The sequence below is a fragment of the Lycorma delicatula genome, chromosome 8 (assembly GCF_047948215.1).
Source record: "Lycorma delicatula isolate Av1 chromosome 8, ASM4794821v1, whole genome shotgun sequence".
NCBI lineage: Eukaryota > Metazoa > Arthropoda > Insecta > Hemiptera > Fulgoridae > Lycorma > Lycorma delicatula.
Genome location: NC_134462.1, coordinates 91,136,804 through 91,152,320, shown reverse-complemented (window position 1 = coordinate 91,152,320; position 15,517 = coordinate 91,136,804). Strand labels below are relative to the sequence as shown.

Here is a 15,517-nt window from a genome sequence, read left to right as displayed (position 1 = left end):
AGGGTCTGAAATCTCTCTGGTATTCTCCTCGTTCTTTCTAGAGTAGTAAACTGATCCTGTTAAGGATGATTCTTGAAAGAATTTTGTATGTTGTGTCTAGGAGTGAGATTCCCCTGTAATTGTTAGGGTCTGTCTTGTTTGCTTTTTTGTGTAGTGGTTGGATGAGGGCTGTCATCCGATGTTCTGGTAGTTTAGATGTTTAAAAACTTTTGATGAAGGGTGATTTTTACTGGTCTTCTTGATTGTTTCCAGATGTCTTACAAAGGTCTGATCTCTTGCTGCTTTATAATTCTTCATCTCACCCAGTGCTTGGTAGACGTCTTTTATTGTGGGTGGGTTGATGTTTTGTGGTATTGTTATTGAGATGCTTTTATCGAAGTTTAGGAGTTTGTTGAAATATTTAACTAGGATTTCTGCATTTTCTTTATTGTTATGGGTCAGATTATGGTTTTCATCTTTCATTAGGGTTGGAAGTTTGTATTTTTGGACTTGTTTTTTGAAGGTTTGTGGTAGTCTCTCAACTGCATTTTTTGAATTCTTCTGTTGATTTTGTCTTTTTATTTTCCTTAAGGTTCAGATGGTTTCTTTTCTTTGTTTTACTAGATTTTGGAAGGATGTTTCTGATTTTTGGGATTGCTATAATAGCCATGCTTGATATCTTTTTCCACTGTTTCGTTGCATTTACTGTTCCACCTTGTGTTTCTTATGTTATATATATATATATATATATATATATAATCTAACCACCTTATGTTATCTTCTAAGTGGCACCCCACTATATTTTTGGTTCGGTCAGTGGGGTATTCCTTAAAATTGGTTGACTGAAATATAAATATGGTTGACTCTCAATGGGTCACTTGTGATAGGACTAGGTCCCAAGTTACAACTGCAGATGTGTTCTGGTCAGTTTATAGTGGGTATCATGTGAAGACAAATGAAGTTTGTTTAGATTCAGTTCACCAGACAATTTTTCCTATTTGTTCCGGATATATCCAGGCGCACCTCGTGGATGCTCAATCTGACTTTTGTTATTTTGGAGAAAAGCTAAAAAGTACGAATTATGCCAAATTATATATTAATTATTTATAAATATAATTTTTTGATTTTATACAAAATTTAATATGAAATATAAACCATCAAAACACAGTAGATAAGTTAGACTTGCCATTACATTAAATTATCCTTTTAAGGATTTCTATTTTTAAGGATATATTTCTAATGTTAAATATGTTTTAATGTAGTAGATATAAAATTTACTATTAACTGAAAATGTGGAATTCTGCCAAAACTCGTTATTGGAAATTAATATGGTAAGTTTAACTTATCTAATGCTGTGTTTTGGTGGTTTATATTTCATATTATAATATTAAATATATATGAGACATGTTTTTTAAGCAAGAGCCGTTTTTAATTTGCCACCATTAGAAATGGTGGAAATTTATGGCACTAGTGTAGCATACTTATTTATATCAACAATCATCTGTTTGTAACGATAAGTTAATGTTATTCGGATTAGTTGCAGTGTATAGCCTGGTTGAAGTGAGTGCTATAGTCCCACGAGTTGTGAAGTGCGATCAGTAATTTGTTGTCTATTGGCGAAAAACAAATCTGCTAATATTCATAGAGAAAGTGTCGATGTGTTTTATGGAGGAAGAACGAATGTTCTTGATGAAGAATGTAGTGGTCGCTCAACTGTCGTTGCAGATGAATTGACTGAAAATGTGAATACAGAAATCCATGAAAACAGAAAGCTTACTGTTTTTCAATTATCGATTGAATTTTCTTTTGTTTTGTGATTAGTAATTTATGACATTTTAACTGAAAAACTGTGTTACAGAAAGTTATGTTCCCAATGGGTATCAAAAAGTTTGACAGAAACACACAAAGAGAAACGTCTTGCTGCAGTTCAAACATTTTTGAGACAGTATGAAAACGAAGGTGATGATTTATGGAAACACATTGTGACTGGTGATGAAACGTGGGTATCTTATTCAAATGTTGAGACAAAGCAACAATCAATGCAATGGTGGCATTCATCATCCCCAAAGCTCAAAACATTAAAGTGAGAAAGTTTAATGAAAAAGCTTATGCCCACTGTTTTTTGGGATGCTGAAGGGTTATTGCTGATTGAATTTCTTGAATGTGGAAGAACTGTTAATGCCGATACGTACTGTGAAATGCTTACTGAACTTAGACATTCAATTCAAAACAAAAGGTGTGGGAAGCTAACCAATGAGATTTTGTTTTTCCATGATAACGCCCGACCTCACATGCCAAACAAAACCACTGAACAATTGTGACAATTTTGTTGGGAAATCTTTGAACATCCGCCTTAGTCTGGATCTTGCACCAAGTGATTATTACTTTTTTCTCTCATTTAAAACAATGGTTTGCTTCGCAGAAGTTCAAAGATGATGAGGAATTGCAAAATAGAGTAATTAATTGGTTAAAATCACAGGTGGGAGAATTCTTCAGTAACAGAGTAATGAAGCTGGTAAGCCGATATCAAAAATGTATTGCAGTGAATGGTGAATATGTAGAAAAAAATATCTATATGCAAGTTTATTTTGTTATAATAAAATATTTTCTATTTCATTTATTTCAATTTTTACTTCAAAATTGTCCTTACTTTAAAAAACATGCCTTCAAATGTTGACTTTTTTAAATTGAATTTTTATTCCTGTAAAACAGCTGTTTGATTATGTTTTTTAATATTTACTGCGTCTCTGAAAGTAATAGTATTCACAAATTAATTTTTTGGTATGGGATTGATTATAATAACAATATGCATTTTTGTGATCTTGACTTAACAAACAGTATATTTTGCTAACCGAAGAAAATAATGAGATTCTATTTTACTCCTTATGCATTTTATTAAAGAAATGGCTCCCAATTTTGGGGATGATTTATGATAAATGTCAAGTCGTGTTTCACCGTTTTATTATAACCATTTTATTATGAATATTTATGTCTGCAACTATAATTGTTGTAGATTGTTCAACATGGATCTCCATCTATTTTTAAAAATTACAGCCATTTTTAAGAATAACAAGTCCCAGGCCAGGCTTACTAGAGTGAGTGAAAATGGGGGAGTGAACTATTTTTCCCATTTCCTTCTTTACCGATCTTGAATATTGTGTTATATTGATTTATCACTATACCAAGTTCTCTGAAATTTAGCTTATTTTAGCCCTGTAAGTGACAGATTCACTCTATTTACCGTTGAATCTTAATATATAATTAACATCATTACTCTAGTAAAAAGTAACTCTTATTGGAATATCTTGTACATTGCTTGCAGCACATATTTCACAACTATAAAAAAAGACTGGAACAGATAGTTTAAAACAAAATTAATGTACTCCTTTTTACTAATAGGCAACATGTTGCTTTTCATACTGGTTTAGTTCAGTAGGGAAAAGTAATATCAATAAGTACTTTTTAATTGAAAATAAATTTACTGGTTTTATTTTGTTATTTATATTTACAGTTAAAGTTCTACATATTAAAGTTTCTACCATTAAAAAAAAGCCTTTGTTGGGAATAAAACTGAATTCATGAATTATTGTGATGTCAAAAATATGTTTTACACACACACACATATTTATATATAATGTTTACATACATAAAAAAATATATATTTTTTGTGAATTAATTTTTATTCTTATTTTAGGAAAAAGTAGTTGTCATGACCACAATTAATGCGACCAGAGACTTACATGCTGAATTGGTTGGTAATCAGCACTTACCAGAAGATCAGGCCCGTAAGGTACAACAGTTGAAAGATTTACTTGAGCGAATACTTATGTTGGATTCATCAAAACGTATTCCCACTAATCAGGCATTAATTCATCCATTTATCCAGGAGAAGATTTGAGTGCACTGCTCTGCTGTATAAATTTTAATGGCAGAGGTAACTTCCACACGTGTTGTCTACATTGATAACAGTGTCTGATATGTTGTCAGAATTGTAATATAATATTATCATCATTAATATAAAAAAAAATGCATTTAAATGGAAATTTTTTTATTAAAATTAATTTACTAATAGATTGTTTAAATTAAGTTGATTAATACCAGTGAAAATCTACCTGTAGATTTTCATTTTCAAAATTTGAAAAGTTACTGTACAAAATGAGGTGTTGCCTTTGGATTGTGGGGTGACAAATTCCAGTTTGAATTTCATTCTTACATGTTCTGTTTAATAATTTCTGTAGCTTATATGTATATTTATGCATTGTGATGTATTCTAATTTGTATTCAACTATTATGAAGTGTGTAAAATAACTGTTTTACACATATAGTTTTAAAATCTTTTTTATTCTTTTAAAATATCAAACTGCTATGGTTATAATTGATTAAATCCATGTTGTATGTAGCCATCTGTTAAATGTAAAATTCATCCAATGTTAGATGTGCTGGCCATTTCTTCAGTTTACAGAGTTGTGTTGCCCAATTGTCCAAATCAGATGGTGCGTAAGGATGTTCAGCTGTTTAAGGCACCATGAAGTTCAGGGTTTTACTAATTTTAAATCAATTCATTAAAAGTTATTTAAAAAAAAATATTAACATATGTTAAAATTAATCCTAAAGTAAATAAAAAAATTTTTTACCTTATGAAAATTATTGACTTGGTCAATAGAGTAGCAGCTACTATTAGCAGTTATAAGTGGATATATAATTCCTGATTTCTTATAAAATCTTTTCAACTTTTAGCTAAATTGATTTGGCTTCCCCATAATAATTAAATCTTAAATCTAAAAAGAAAATAGTTCTGTTATCAGTTTGTAAATATATTTTATCGATTTCAAAAATATTATCTAAAGTTGGTTTTCTCATAAATAAATAAATGTTTTGAACAAATAAAAATAAAGAAGTATAATGTGTAATTTCAAATTTACTGCAAGTGTAATGCAAGACTGGTGTGTGTTATATATGAGCAAACATTTATGATGTGCTCTTCAGTTCTATTTGTTTGCTGTTAAAAAAACAGAAACAGAATTTTTAATAAGTATGTAGGGGTCATAAAGCTTAATTGTTCTCTGGTTATTTAATTTTGTTGATATATGTGTACCAATTGAGTTACTACAGTTACTACAGTTACAACTAAGCTTTCTTCCGTTGTTAGTTAATCCTTAGAAAAGAAACCTACTCCCAAGATTTTTCAGTGATAATGAAATCAGGTGGACACAGTTTTTATATTCATTAGGAGCTGCTTCTACTTAATTTCTTCACTCAGAAATAGTTTATAATTTTCTCAGTAACCAAGGTTACTTTTACTCCTCACAATCCAGATTAATGTGTTTCAGTTACGTGATGAGTCGTTTTTTGTTTTAAATAATTTACCATCTTACTTGATGTAGAAGAAGATGCCTTTTGTCTGCTGCAATTTTCTTCTAGTCTTATTGTGTAATTGGCAATTAATTTTTGTTCGGGTAAAATAAAAGTGGTTAAAAGTAAAATAAAAGGTTTTCTAAATTTTGTGTGGTAAATTTTAAATTGTCTCTGTCAAATTCTGCTTTATAAAAAAGTTATTTTACATGATGTATAACATACAATGTACTTCTTCTTTAAAATTTCAAAGGTGTCTTATGGTGTATCAGTTATGATTTTAGATGTTTGTAAATTTGAAAGCCCCTCTTTAACTTTTAGGGTATTTATTTTATTGATATAATTCTTTAGTTAAAACATCAGTATGATGTTAAAAATAATGAACTTATGAAATGAAGTAATGCATTAATGAACTTATTTTTTTTATTCATGATATCATATACGATGATGTCATAACAAATTTTTGTTAGGCTTAAGTAGTGTATTTATTCGATTAAAAACTATGAAGAAGAAACTCTGAACTGCATCAGTTTGTCAGTGAACAAATATATTTTCCTTTATATATATATATATATAATTTTGTAAATATAATTAAATATTTATCAATATTTCAATTATTAATATTTTATCATTTGACTAAGTAAACATCAGTGTGCTTCAGCTGATATATAATTTCATCTTGTATTAATAGTGATAATAAATATTTGTAGTTCAATTTTTTTAATTATGAGCAAAACATTGTTTAGTTAATTATAATTTTTATTATTGCTATTGTTTTGATGATTTGAAGTTGAGTGATGAATTTTATTATTTAATAAGAAAAATAAAGTACTGTATTCATTGAAACAGACTGTCCATATACGTATATTATGAAAAGAAAATATCTTGTATTTGTTTAGATTATTTTTTGTTCTTTGTAAACATATTTAATAATTTCAAATGTTGTAATTAATAGTAATAAATTGAGTGATTATAATTTTAGTTTAATTTTATAATTTTTTAATTTTAAGTTACATTCCTTAAGTGTAGCTATGTTATTAACAAGAATTAATTTTTGTGGATGAAATTCTTCATTTTTACATTCTAAAACTAGTTTTATGCTTAACATGTTGGCTGCAGTTCTGTGGTTTTGGGTGTTTATCTTGAACTCAACTCATGAAGGATTAGGAAAAGTTATAAATTTTTTTTGTAGCAGTATAATATTTAAAGGTTCAGTTTTTTGTTACTATGCAGTTTGTTTATGATTTTTATTGCTTTTTCGTAAAAAATCAAAATGCCTCAGAAAAACATTGATATAACATCAGATTAGTGTTTCTCTTAAATATTTTTTAAAGTAATTTATGAGTTAAAATCAATTTGCTTTAATGTAATATTTGCTTATTGGAAGTCTTGTGTGCAACTTTTAACCGTTTAAAAAAAAAATTGTTAAAATCTCATCATAATAAAATAATTGCAACAGAAACATTATTGACATCTGTTTCTTGTTAGATAATATAATTTTATAACTTGATGTAGGATTTTAGAATTATATCTGGTATGAACAAAGATGAGAGTACTTTATTGTATTCATAACAAGTTTATTTTGAAAAAGTATCATTCTTCTGTTAACGTAACTTCTTATCTTACTTGGGTTAGTAAGTTTTCTAGAATTCTTTTCTGATTTTTATGTCAAGAAAGTAATGTTTTATTTTTGTATTATTATTATTGTGGATTGTTGTACTTTATGGATAATCTGGCCAGAAAATATTTACAGCACCTATTATTTTGTTATACAGGCTGAGTCAATGTAAGGTATTCTCTTTATTTCATCCAGTGTCATAATCTTTCTGGCCTAAATTGTTATTATTTTTTTGGAAATTAAGTCGTTTTGCATAGTTTTTTTATTTACGAAACATTCAATGAAACGGTAATAAAAAAATATTGTCTTCAAAAACAACATCAGTTACTGAAGATTACTTAATATTGCGTTAAGCATTGTGATGTATAAAAAACCAATCGCGGAAGCAGCAATTACTTTTATACATAATGACTATAATTCAAATGTAATTTTATTACATAGAACTATATTTAGTTACATTTTTTTCAAACATATGATATAAGAAATATTCTGTATTGAAAACTATAAATTATGTACTATAAAACTATAAATTAAGTTCCATTATGTAGATGTAGCTTTAGATATTATCATATATATACATACATACCTATTATTTTTTTAAACAAAATATGTTATAATATTTACAAAAAGTGTAAAAATTTAATAATTTTTTTATTAGTATAACATTTATGGGAATTAACAGTTAAATTGATTTAAAAAAAATTAAACTTTTAAAATTGTATAAGTAACCTTTCTTAGTTAGTGAATTAAATGTTACAGAGACAGTGTAATCTCTTCATATATTTTGTCTTCTGGACATAACCTATCTAGAGTTGCAATTATCTGATTATCAAAATTGATTTGATGGTGTTTTATTTAATAAACATTTATATTACACAAAAACAGTAACAGTTAATCCCTTCTTGGTATTAGTTGGTTATTATTAGTTCAGCAACACATGCTAGTAGTATGTTGTTGTTTGTATTCTTATCCGATTAATATGTCAATCATCTGATTGACTTGCACTTCTGAAGATGAAAGGGTCTTTCTGTTATCCTACAACTATATTCCTAGTACACTAGTAAGGTGTTGAGTTGATGACTAGCTAGTGAAGCTTTGCATAATGGTGTAATTATGCATAATTGTTAATTAATGATGGTGTAGTTATTTGAACAATCAAACTGTTCTTTGGGAGAATACTCTTAATTTATTTCAAAATAACTCTTAACTTGCAGTACTTAAAAAAGTAAGTTAAAATTAAATAATCAGTTTCATATACTGATGTTAGTTTTTGGATACAACAGACTTGTCCTGTTTAAAAAGAATAATTCAAATAGTTGCTTTTAGGTCTTAAGAAAGAGATGATAATAATTCAGATTACTGGATTTTCTGTTTATTTAGAGCATTTTCATTTAATTCAGATAATTGGAGTATAGTATTATTATATACGAACGATAAAAAAAAATCATTATGTATTTTTTTACACAGTAGTCTTATCTTTTTCAGATCCTCCTCAACTGAATTTCCACATTATCCAGTTGACACATCACTTATTCCCCATAGTACAGTATACAGTAATATAAACAATTAAATTGTTGTATGTATGTATTAATTTAATCGATGATTAAATTTTTTTTTGTTATAAAAATTAAATTTTGAATATGTATATTTGTAGTAGTAAATGGAGATAATATTTCAGCTTAAAAAGTAGCAAGTCTTGGAAAAAGATACTAATAAATTGTAATAATATTGAGGATGAAATATAAAATCCAGGTCATGAAGAAATTGCAAATATGGAAATATGGGTTTGCTAAATGATTAAGGAAAAACTAGATAAGGAAGGGAATATAATACTAGATATGGATGATCCGAATAAATTAATGTACTGTGGTAAGTTATTTAAAAATAAATTAAAAATTTTGAGGCTCCAAGTATAAATCAGATTAATAAGAAATAAAAAAAATGTGAGAAGCAGAAATGGAAACTGAAGTACAAAGGTGAAAAAGATTTTCAACATAAGATGCATTAACTTGCAATGATAGCCTAATGGAATGCAGTATCATGTTCTAAGATTCAAAATATGGAGAGACTACACAGTAGTAAAGCCTTGTAAGCTATAAAACAAATGTCAAACATTTTTTTTATAACAATAATAAATATGAATTGACCAAAATCAGTAGGAATAATGTGCTGCTAGTGTGTACTAGTGTTTTACGTCTTTAAGGTCAACTGGAGTTACTTTTTTTAAATGTTAACTGACTATCCATTGGTCCTGACAAGAGTTAATTAATAGGGAATCTACTATATTAAATTTATTTTATTAGTAATGAATAATGTATATTCAATGACTGAATTAAGTAATATCTTTCTTTTGTATATATTTCTCAAAATATTGTTTTGAAAGTATTTTCATATTTACAATTAGTGTTATTAAGAAGTTTTAGTGATGGGTACCAATAGATTAACAATAGGAGAGGCAGTGTGATGCCTAAAAAAATTGAAATGTTGAGATAAAATGAAACAAATGAAGAAACCAAAATTTATAACAGATTAAATTGAAATAAAATTACATTTTTATTCTGAAAGGAATACATAGTGTTTTTATGAAAACAGAATAGTACTTTTAGTATTTCCTCTCATGATATATTAATGTACTAAAAGCATTCAACACTTTTACATAGTATTAATTTTTAATTGAATATGTTATTATATATTAATTATTGTTGCAGAAGAACGATGTCTGTGTGGAGGCCATTCTGTCACAGCTGAGTTCGAAAATGAATATCATATTCTCAGTTGATTAACATATCATTTCATAGCGTAGCGCTTAAAGGTATTTTTGACAAAAACTTCGGAATAAACTGTTCATTTACCAACAGTTCATCTTTAATAATTATATATACATTTTTTTTAAATTGTAAATCAAATAATTTATACAAGTGGTTCAGTTTTATATTTATTTATAAATACAGTATATTTTTATTTGATTTCAGTTGTGAATGATTTTCAAAATTATGCTTATAATGTGGTGTACGCGTAAAATTTAGTAGAGAATTTTATAATAGAGCCCTTAGAATGTTAAAATAGATGTGAATGAACCTGCTGCTCGTAATGTGCAAAGTATTTATCTCCACTTGGTCACAGACAATTGTCTTCATTTTTCATCACATGTTTGTGGTTATTCATGGTGTAATAATTCTGGTAACGCTTTTTTCATAAACAGTGATCCAGTTAGTTTACTGCTTTTTATGGTCTTAATTGTAAGGCAAATTTGAAATCGGTCTATCATAGAATGTACTAAATTTCTGTTGTACAGTAAATTAATTCTGACTGATATGATGTAGCTTATTGAATCCTTACTACTTGTGGAATGAGTTCGGTAAGTTATTGAAAATTAAATGCTGTTTACCGAGATGAAGAAAGTGTATTATTTTTCACATCTACTTTGACAAAATAAATTTTTATTTAACGGGCTCTGTGAGTTTAGTATCAGCAAAAAAATAATTAGTGAATGAATTTTTAACACAAAATGATTTTTTTTCCTATAACAAAAGAATATGTATTTTATATGGTATTTTTTTGTCTTTGCTAATTTTATCAATCTGAAATACGCTTTCATATCTTTTTATGAGCTAATAAAAGAAAGCAAAATCAAATTAGAGGTTGTTATTAATCAATGAACTTTTTTTTTAATTACTGTGAACCATTTTTTAGAGGAAATGAAAAGAGAATATACAAATCATAATTAAAGAATAGAGGAAACTAGGTTAGCTATTCTTTTTTAGAATGTATTATTGTTAAAATATTAATTTAAATACAGTTAACTTATTTGAAGGGTTTAATCTTTTTATGAATCAAAAGACAAAAACGAAAATGTTATAATGCAATAACTGCATTATTGTATTACAGGATTTTATTTTTGCTGATACACTGTTTTGTGTAGAATTACTATTTTAGGAGCTGCTGGTAGGTTTTTAAAGCCACACCTAACAGACTATAAAATGTTAATTGAAATGTCAATTTATGTTAAGATCATCCATAAAAACTGAAGGTCCTTACTCCATGTAGAATGTGGAGTATTCCAGGAAAGTGTTTATTGCTTCTTGTTCGTAATATTAATCTTCATAAATTTCTTGTTATTCATTGTTAAAGTCTTTGATACCACTAACTTTGTATTCTAAAATAAGTTTACGTAAAAGTGAGTTGGAAACTGCATTAAAATGCATGATTAGGAGAAAAATCATTCATTGAATGGGATTGTAATTATCTAATCGTAAAAGGATAAACTGTTGTAATGTGCATCACAGATAGCAATGCCTTGCGCTAATTGCACATCTGTTGTTCTATTCATAGTTATATTACAGCATTAATATTATCCATTGTGTGAAATTTCTGAATATCTTGTTAAATAAATAACAAAGTTTGTTAGTTTGACCAGATAGATAAGTTTCATTTTCTTTTACAAGATCAGATCATATTTGTACTCTTCTTCAGACCTGCATTAGATTTGCTTTCGTATAATATTTATTCTCATTTAAATACAACATTATACCTAGAAGTGGCCTCAAAATTGAATCAATAATTACTCTTACTAGCAGGTTAAAAAATAATCAAATTTTGTTATATTTATGGAGTTATTAGATATATTATAAATCGTGTATATAAATGTTTAGTAAATTGAAACTCTAGATTTTCATTTATAAAGTGCTACCAAAAAAAAATGCACTTACCAAACCAAAAGTATTGTTATTTTACTAAACATCGTAATATTTTCGGAAAGCAACATGCCACACCATTATTGTCATTTCTATTGAATTATTTAACCATGACAAAGATTTTTCTATCAGTTAATTTGAAATTAAATTAAAAAATATTCTTTTACAGAACCAGTAGCAATTGGGGTGGTTGATGAGTTTTAGAGAATTTAGTTGAATTTGAGTGGCCAGTTTGTATAAACCCCCATTAGGGTTTATTTCAGGTACTTAATTGGGACTGATCAGTTAGAGTGTAAGAGACCTACTTATGTTTAATTTAGCTCAAGGCCAATAAGCATTAATGAGGGAATTTTAATCTCTACAAAATTTCCTGATTATTTATGATTTATTTTTGTGGCTAAATCTGACTTCAACTTTTGATGGTATAACTGTTATTATTTTATTTCGTGGAACTGCTCACTTTTTTGTGATAGCAGACTTAGAACAGTTTTTTTTTTAATTGTAATGCAAGTTAGGGGAACATTTTTTTTTCATTTAAGATAATGTAAAATCTGTAAATTAAAGTAAAAATATTGATTTTTTAAAATTAGATTTTATTTATATATTTTTTGTTAACTGTCTGAATATCCATATTTTTTTAGTGCTCCAGTATATGAACAATATGAGCATTTAACTTATTAAATGTTCATTTATCTTTGTGGTTCAATATGTTAAATGTAGTGATGGAGCATTTCTTTAAAATAAAAATTTTTAATTAAGTTTTATAAAAAAAATTGATAACTGATTACAGTACTATATTTCTAGATAAATGAAGTAGATAAAATTAACCATTATTTATTTATTTATTTTTTTTTTTAATTTAGGCGATCATTTTATCAATTTTTTTAGAGTTGTGTGTGTAAGTGTTTAGCGTACATATTCATATACTGTGTTTTATATTGTTTAAATAAAATTTTTTAATTAATAGAAATCTTGTTAATCGTTAATTTTATAACTAAAAAAAATATGTTGCATTCCATTTCACAGGATTTGATGAAGGAATAAGACTTGTATTTCTCAATTTTCAATCGCTCTTCAACGTTGAAGTTAACCACAGCCGTACGTACCGGTTTGTGAATTAATATTATTTTTATATTTATATATCTGCATGCTTTTGTTTCATTTATTTTTAATCTTATTCGATGATATTTCACCTTCCCTTTGTTATACCACGTTAGTTATACTTTTTTTTAAATATTAATACGTGTTGAGCTGCTATATATATATTTAAAAAAAAATTAATTTAGTGCAAATTATTGATTTCTAAAAGTATTATTTATTTGTTTAGATATTCTAATCTTGTTTCTTAAGTCATGGTATTTTAATTTAGATATAAACCTTCCCTTTCCTAAGTTAATTTTTTGTTTCTCTGTAAAATTTTGTAACTTTAACTAATCAGATGAATTTAATTATAAAGAACTTTTTCCGTTTAACTGTATTTGTCACTAATAAAAATTGTTTATTATAATATGATTTCTTGATGATGAGGTGTGTGTCTTAATCCTGAAGGTTTTTAATTTTAATCTAGTCTACTTGGTATTTTTTATACACTGAAAATTCAGCTTTTATTTAGAAATAGAACTGGGCATCAGCCTGTTATTTTTGGAGAAAGTACACACAAGAAAGTATCATTGGACTTTAAAATTTTCTCAGATCATTTATAAAATGTTCTTTTGTCAGATGCCTAGAATTATTAACTTTTATTTTCTTGTAATATCTGAATATTTATATTTAGTAAATTTTTTGACTTTCTGATTTCTAGAGAACTTTGTTTTTATCGGATCCATTTTAACATAAGTATCAGGTTATCAAATCTGTCATGAACTATATAGTTAACTACATAACTGTTCTTAATATTAAGTTTCTAATTAGACCTAATTTTTTTCCAAAGCACACGTTGCCCCATTTTTTACATTTTTACCTGAAATGAAATGAATTGAATTTTGTTATACCTAGGAGAATTAGCCATTATTTTTTGTTTGATATTTTCTTATTTACGATGAAACATACTTTCGTTAACTCTTTTTTTATCTTAATCAGTAGTGGGTTCCATTGCAGTTTTCTAGTTCTACTGTTTATTTCAGTGCAGTCCTAAACAAAATTTTCTTTTTCTTTTATTTTTAGGACTTGATTTATTGTTTTCAAATTGTGGTTTCAATGTCTATACATAATCTTTTTACATATAATCATTTTATAAAAAACATCTTTTTATTATTTTATTCACAAAATTTATATGTTTTGAATTATTTGGAACACTGTAATTTCCTACATTTGTACTAGGTGTTAATATTGCTTGAAAATGAAAGATTTATAATAATGCTTGCATAAGAAGTTCATTTAGGAGTAGTATATATTTTTAAATATTTAAGTCGTTCAATAAATAAAGAGACAAATGGCTGTAGAAAAATTAATTTTTTCAATTACCATGAAACCAATGCTACTTTTCAACATAATCTGTGACTTCATTTAGGCACTTATCCTATTCTCCTGTGAGCTTTCATACTCCATGGTAAAAATATTGTACACCTTGATGTCTGAGCCATTCTTGACCTGCTTATTGTTGCTGAACTGGGTGTCATGTAAAAATTCTTTGAGAGGACCAAACAAAAATATAATTTGATAGGAGAGATGGGGACTGTAAGGTGACAACCTGCTAATCCAACTTTTGAATTTATCAAAAAATATCAGAAAATAATGGAAAATAAGTATTAAAATAATATGCGTTTAAATACATAAAAATAAGTTAAATTATGTGAATTTATATTTTTTTTTTATTGAGGGTTACATATTAAAAAAGAAATGTTAATTAGATTAACAAATTGCACATGTGTTGGTGTAAAGTAGATTGTTATCTTAAGAATTACAATATGCGTCATGTATAATTCCAGGTGTTTAGAAAATTATTTATACGATTATTAAATTTGTTTTTATTTTCTTCTTTGTGTGGCAATGGTGTGTTAGCATTGTAAAAACAATACATATAATATAAAGCCATTAGGAATAGATGCTTAAGGTTAACAAAATTTTTATATCAGGATTGTTGTAATAATGAGAGCAGCAAAAACTTTTAACAATAGGCCATTTGCAGTAGATAATACTCATCTACATGCCTTGAATTGCGTAGGTTTGTGTTTACTGTGTGTATTTTTTATGTTTCTTTGCATTTTTTCTATGCTTAATTGTATTTAAAAATTATCATATTTTTTTCATGACTTTAATATCTATATTAAAATATATTAATATTGATAAATTGCAGTAAAATTCTTTCTGTTTTTTAATTTTCAAACTATTTGGATAATTAATGGTCTCTTCCCTAAAGTGTGAAAGCTTTTTTTTTTTTAATAAGATTTTTCATAAAATGTTTTACAAAAGAATTGATGATTACTTTCAGGGTAAGGAGGTAAGTGTGATGCTGTTTTATTTTATGTACTCTGAAAATGATTTTAGATGATCATATTGAACCTTTATTATACCATCTAAAGGGAGTTTTAAATTCAGAAAACTATTTATTACTAAAGAACTTTGAATTATGAAAAAAATGTTTTCGTAATGAGGATTTCTCTTTTAATTAAATAACTTGAAATTGAAGTATGATAGACTTATTTTTTCAATAATATTCTGAGAATTGCCTGCAGGTGCTAACTATTTTTCTATTAAAAAAAAAAAACATATTAAAAATTATTTATCATTAAACAAATCATTTTTGAGAAATTCAGCATTAAATTTTGCAAAGTAGCTGTTACGGTTCACTTTAGGTTAGTTAGTATTAATTTTGTTTAAATATTTCTACAATCATGCTTATACCAAGAATAGATAAAGTATACATCAGGTTAAT

General features: G+C 26.8%; 1 protein-coding gene across 7 annotated transcripts in view; it reads left to right on the top strand.

The window, feature by feature from the left end:
• Positions 1–15,517, top strand: part of Prp4k (Pre-mRNA processing factor 4 kinase) — an 86,430-nt gene that overhangs the window by 59,706 nt on the left and 11,207 nt on the right. For 5 of the 7 annotated variants that reach the window (XR_012757466.1, XR_012757464.1, XR_012757465.1 and 2 more), the window contains exons 17-19: positions 3,674–3,913; positions 9,658–9,761; positions 12,670–12,741. Coding sequence is in view for 1 of the 7 variants with exons in the window: in XM_075373804.1 (XP_075229919.1) it covers positions 3,674–3,877 (204 nt within the window). In the remaining 6 variants the exon portion in view is untranslated. Of the gene's footprint in view, positions 1–3,673; positions 6,313–9,657; positions 9,762–12,669; positions 12,752–15,517 lie in introns of those variants that run through there. The other 2 variants (XR_012757463.1, XM_075373804.1) reach the window with 2 other exon arrangements.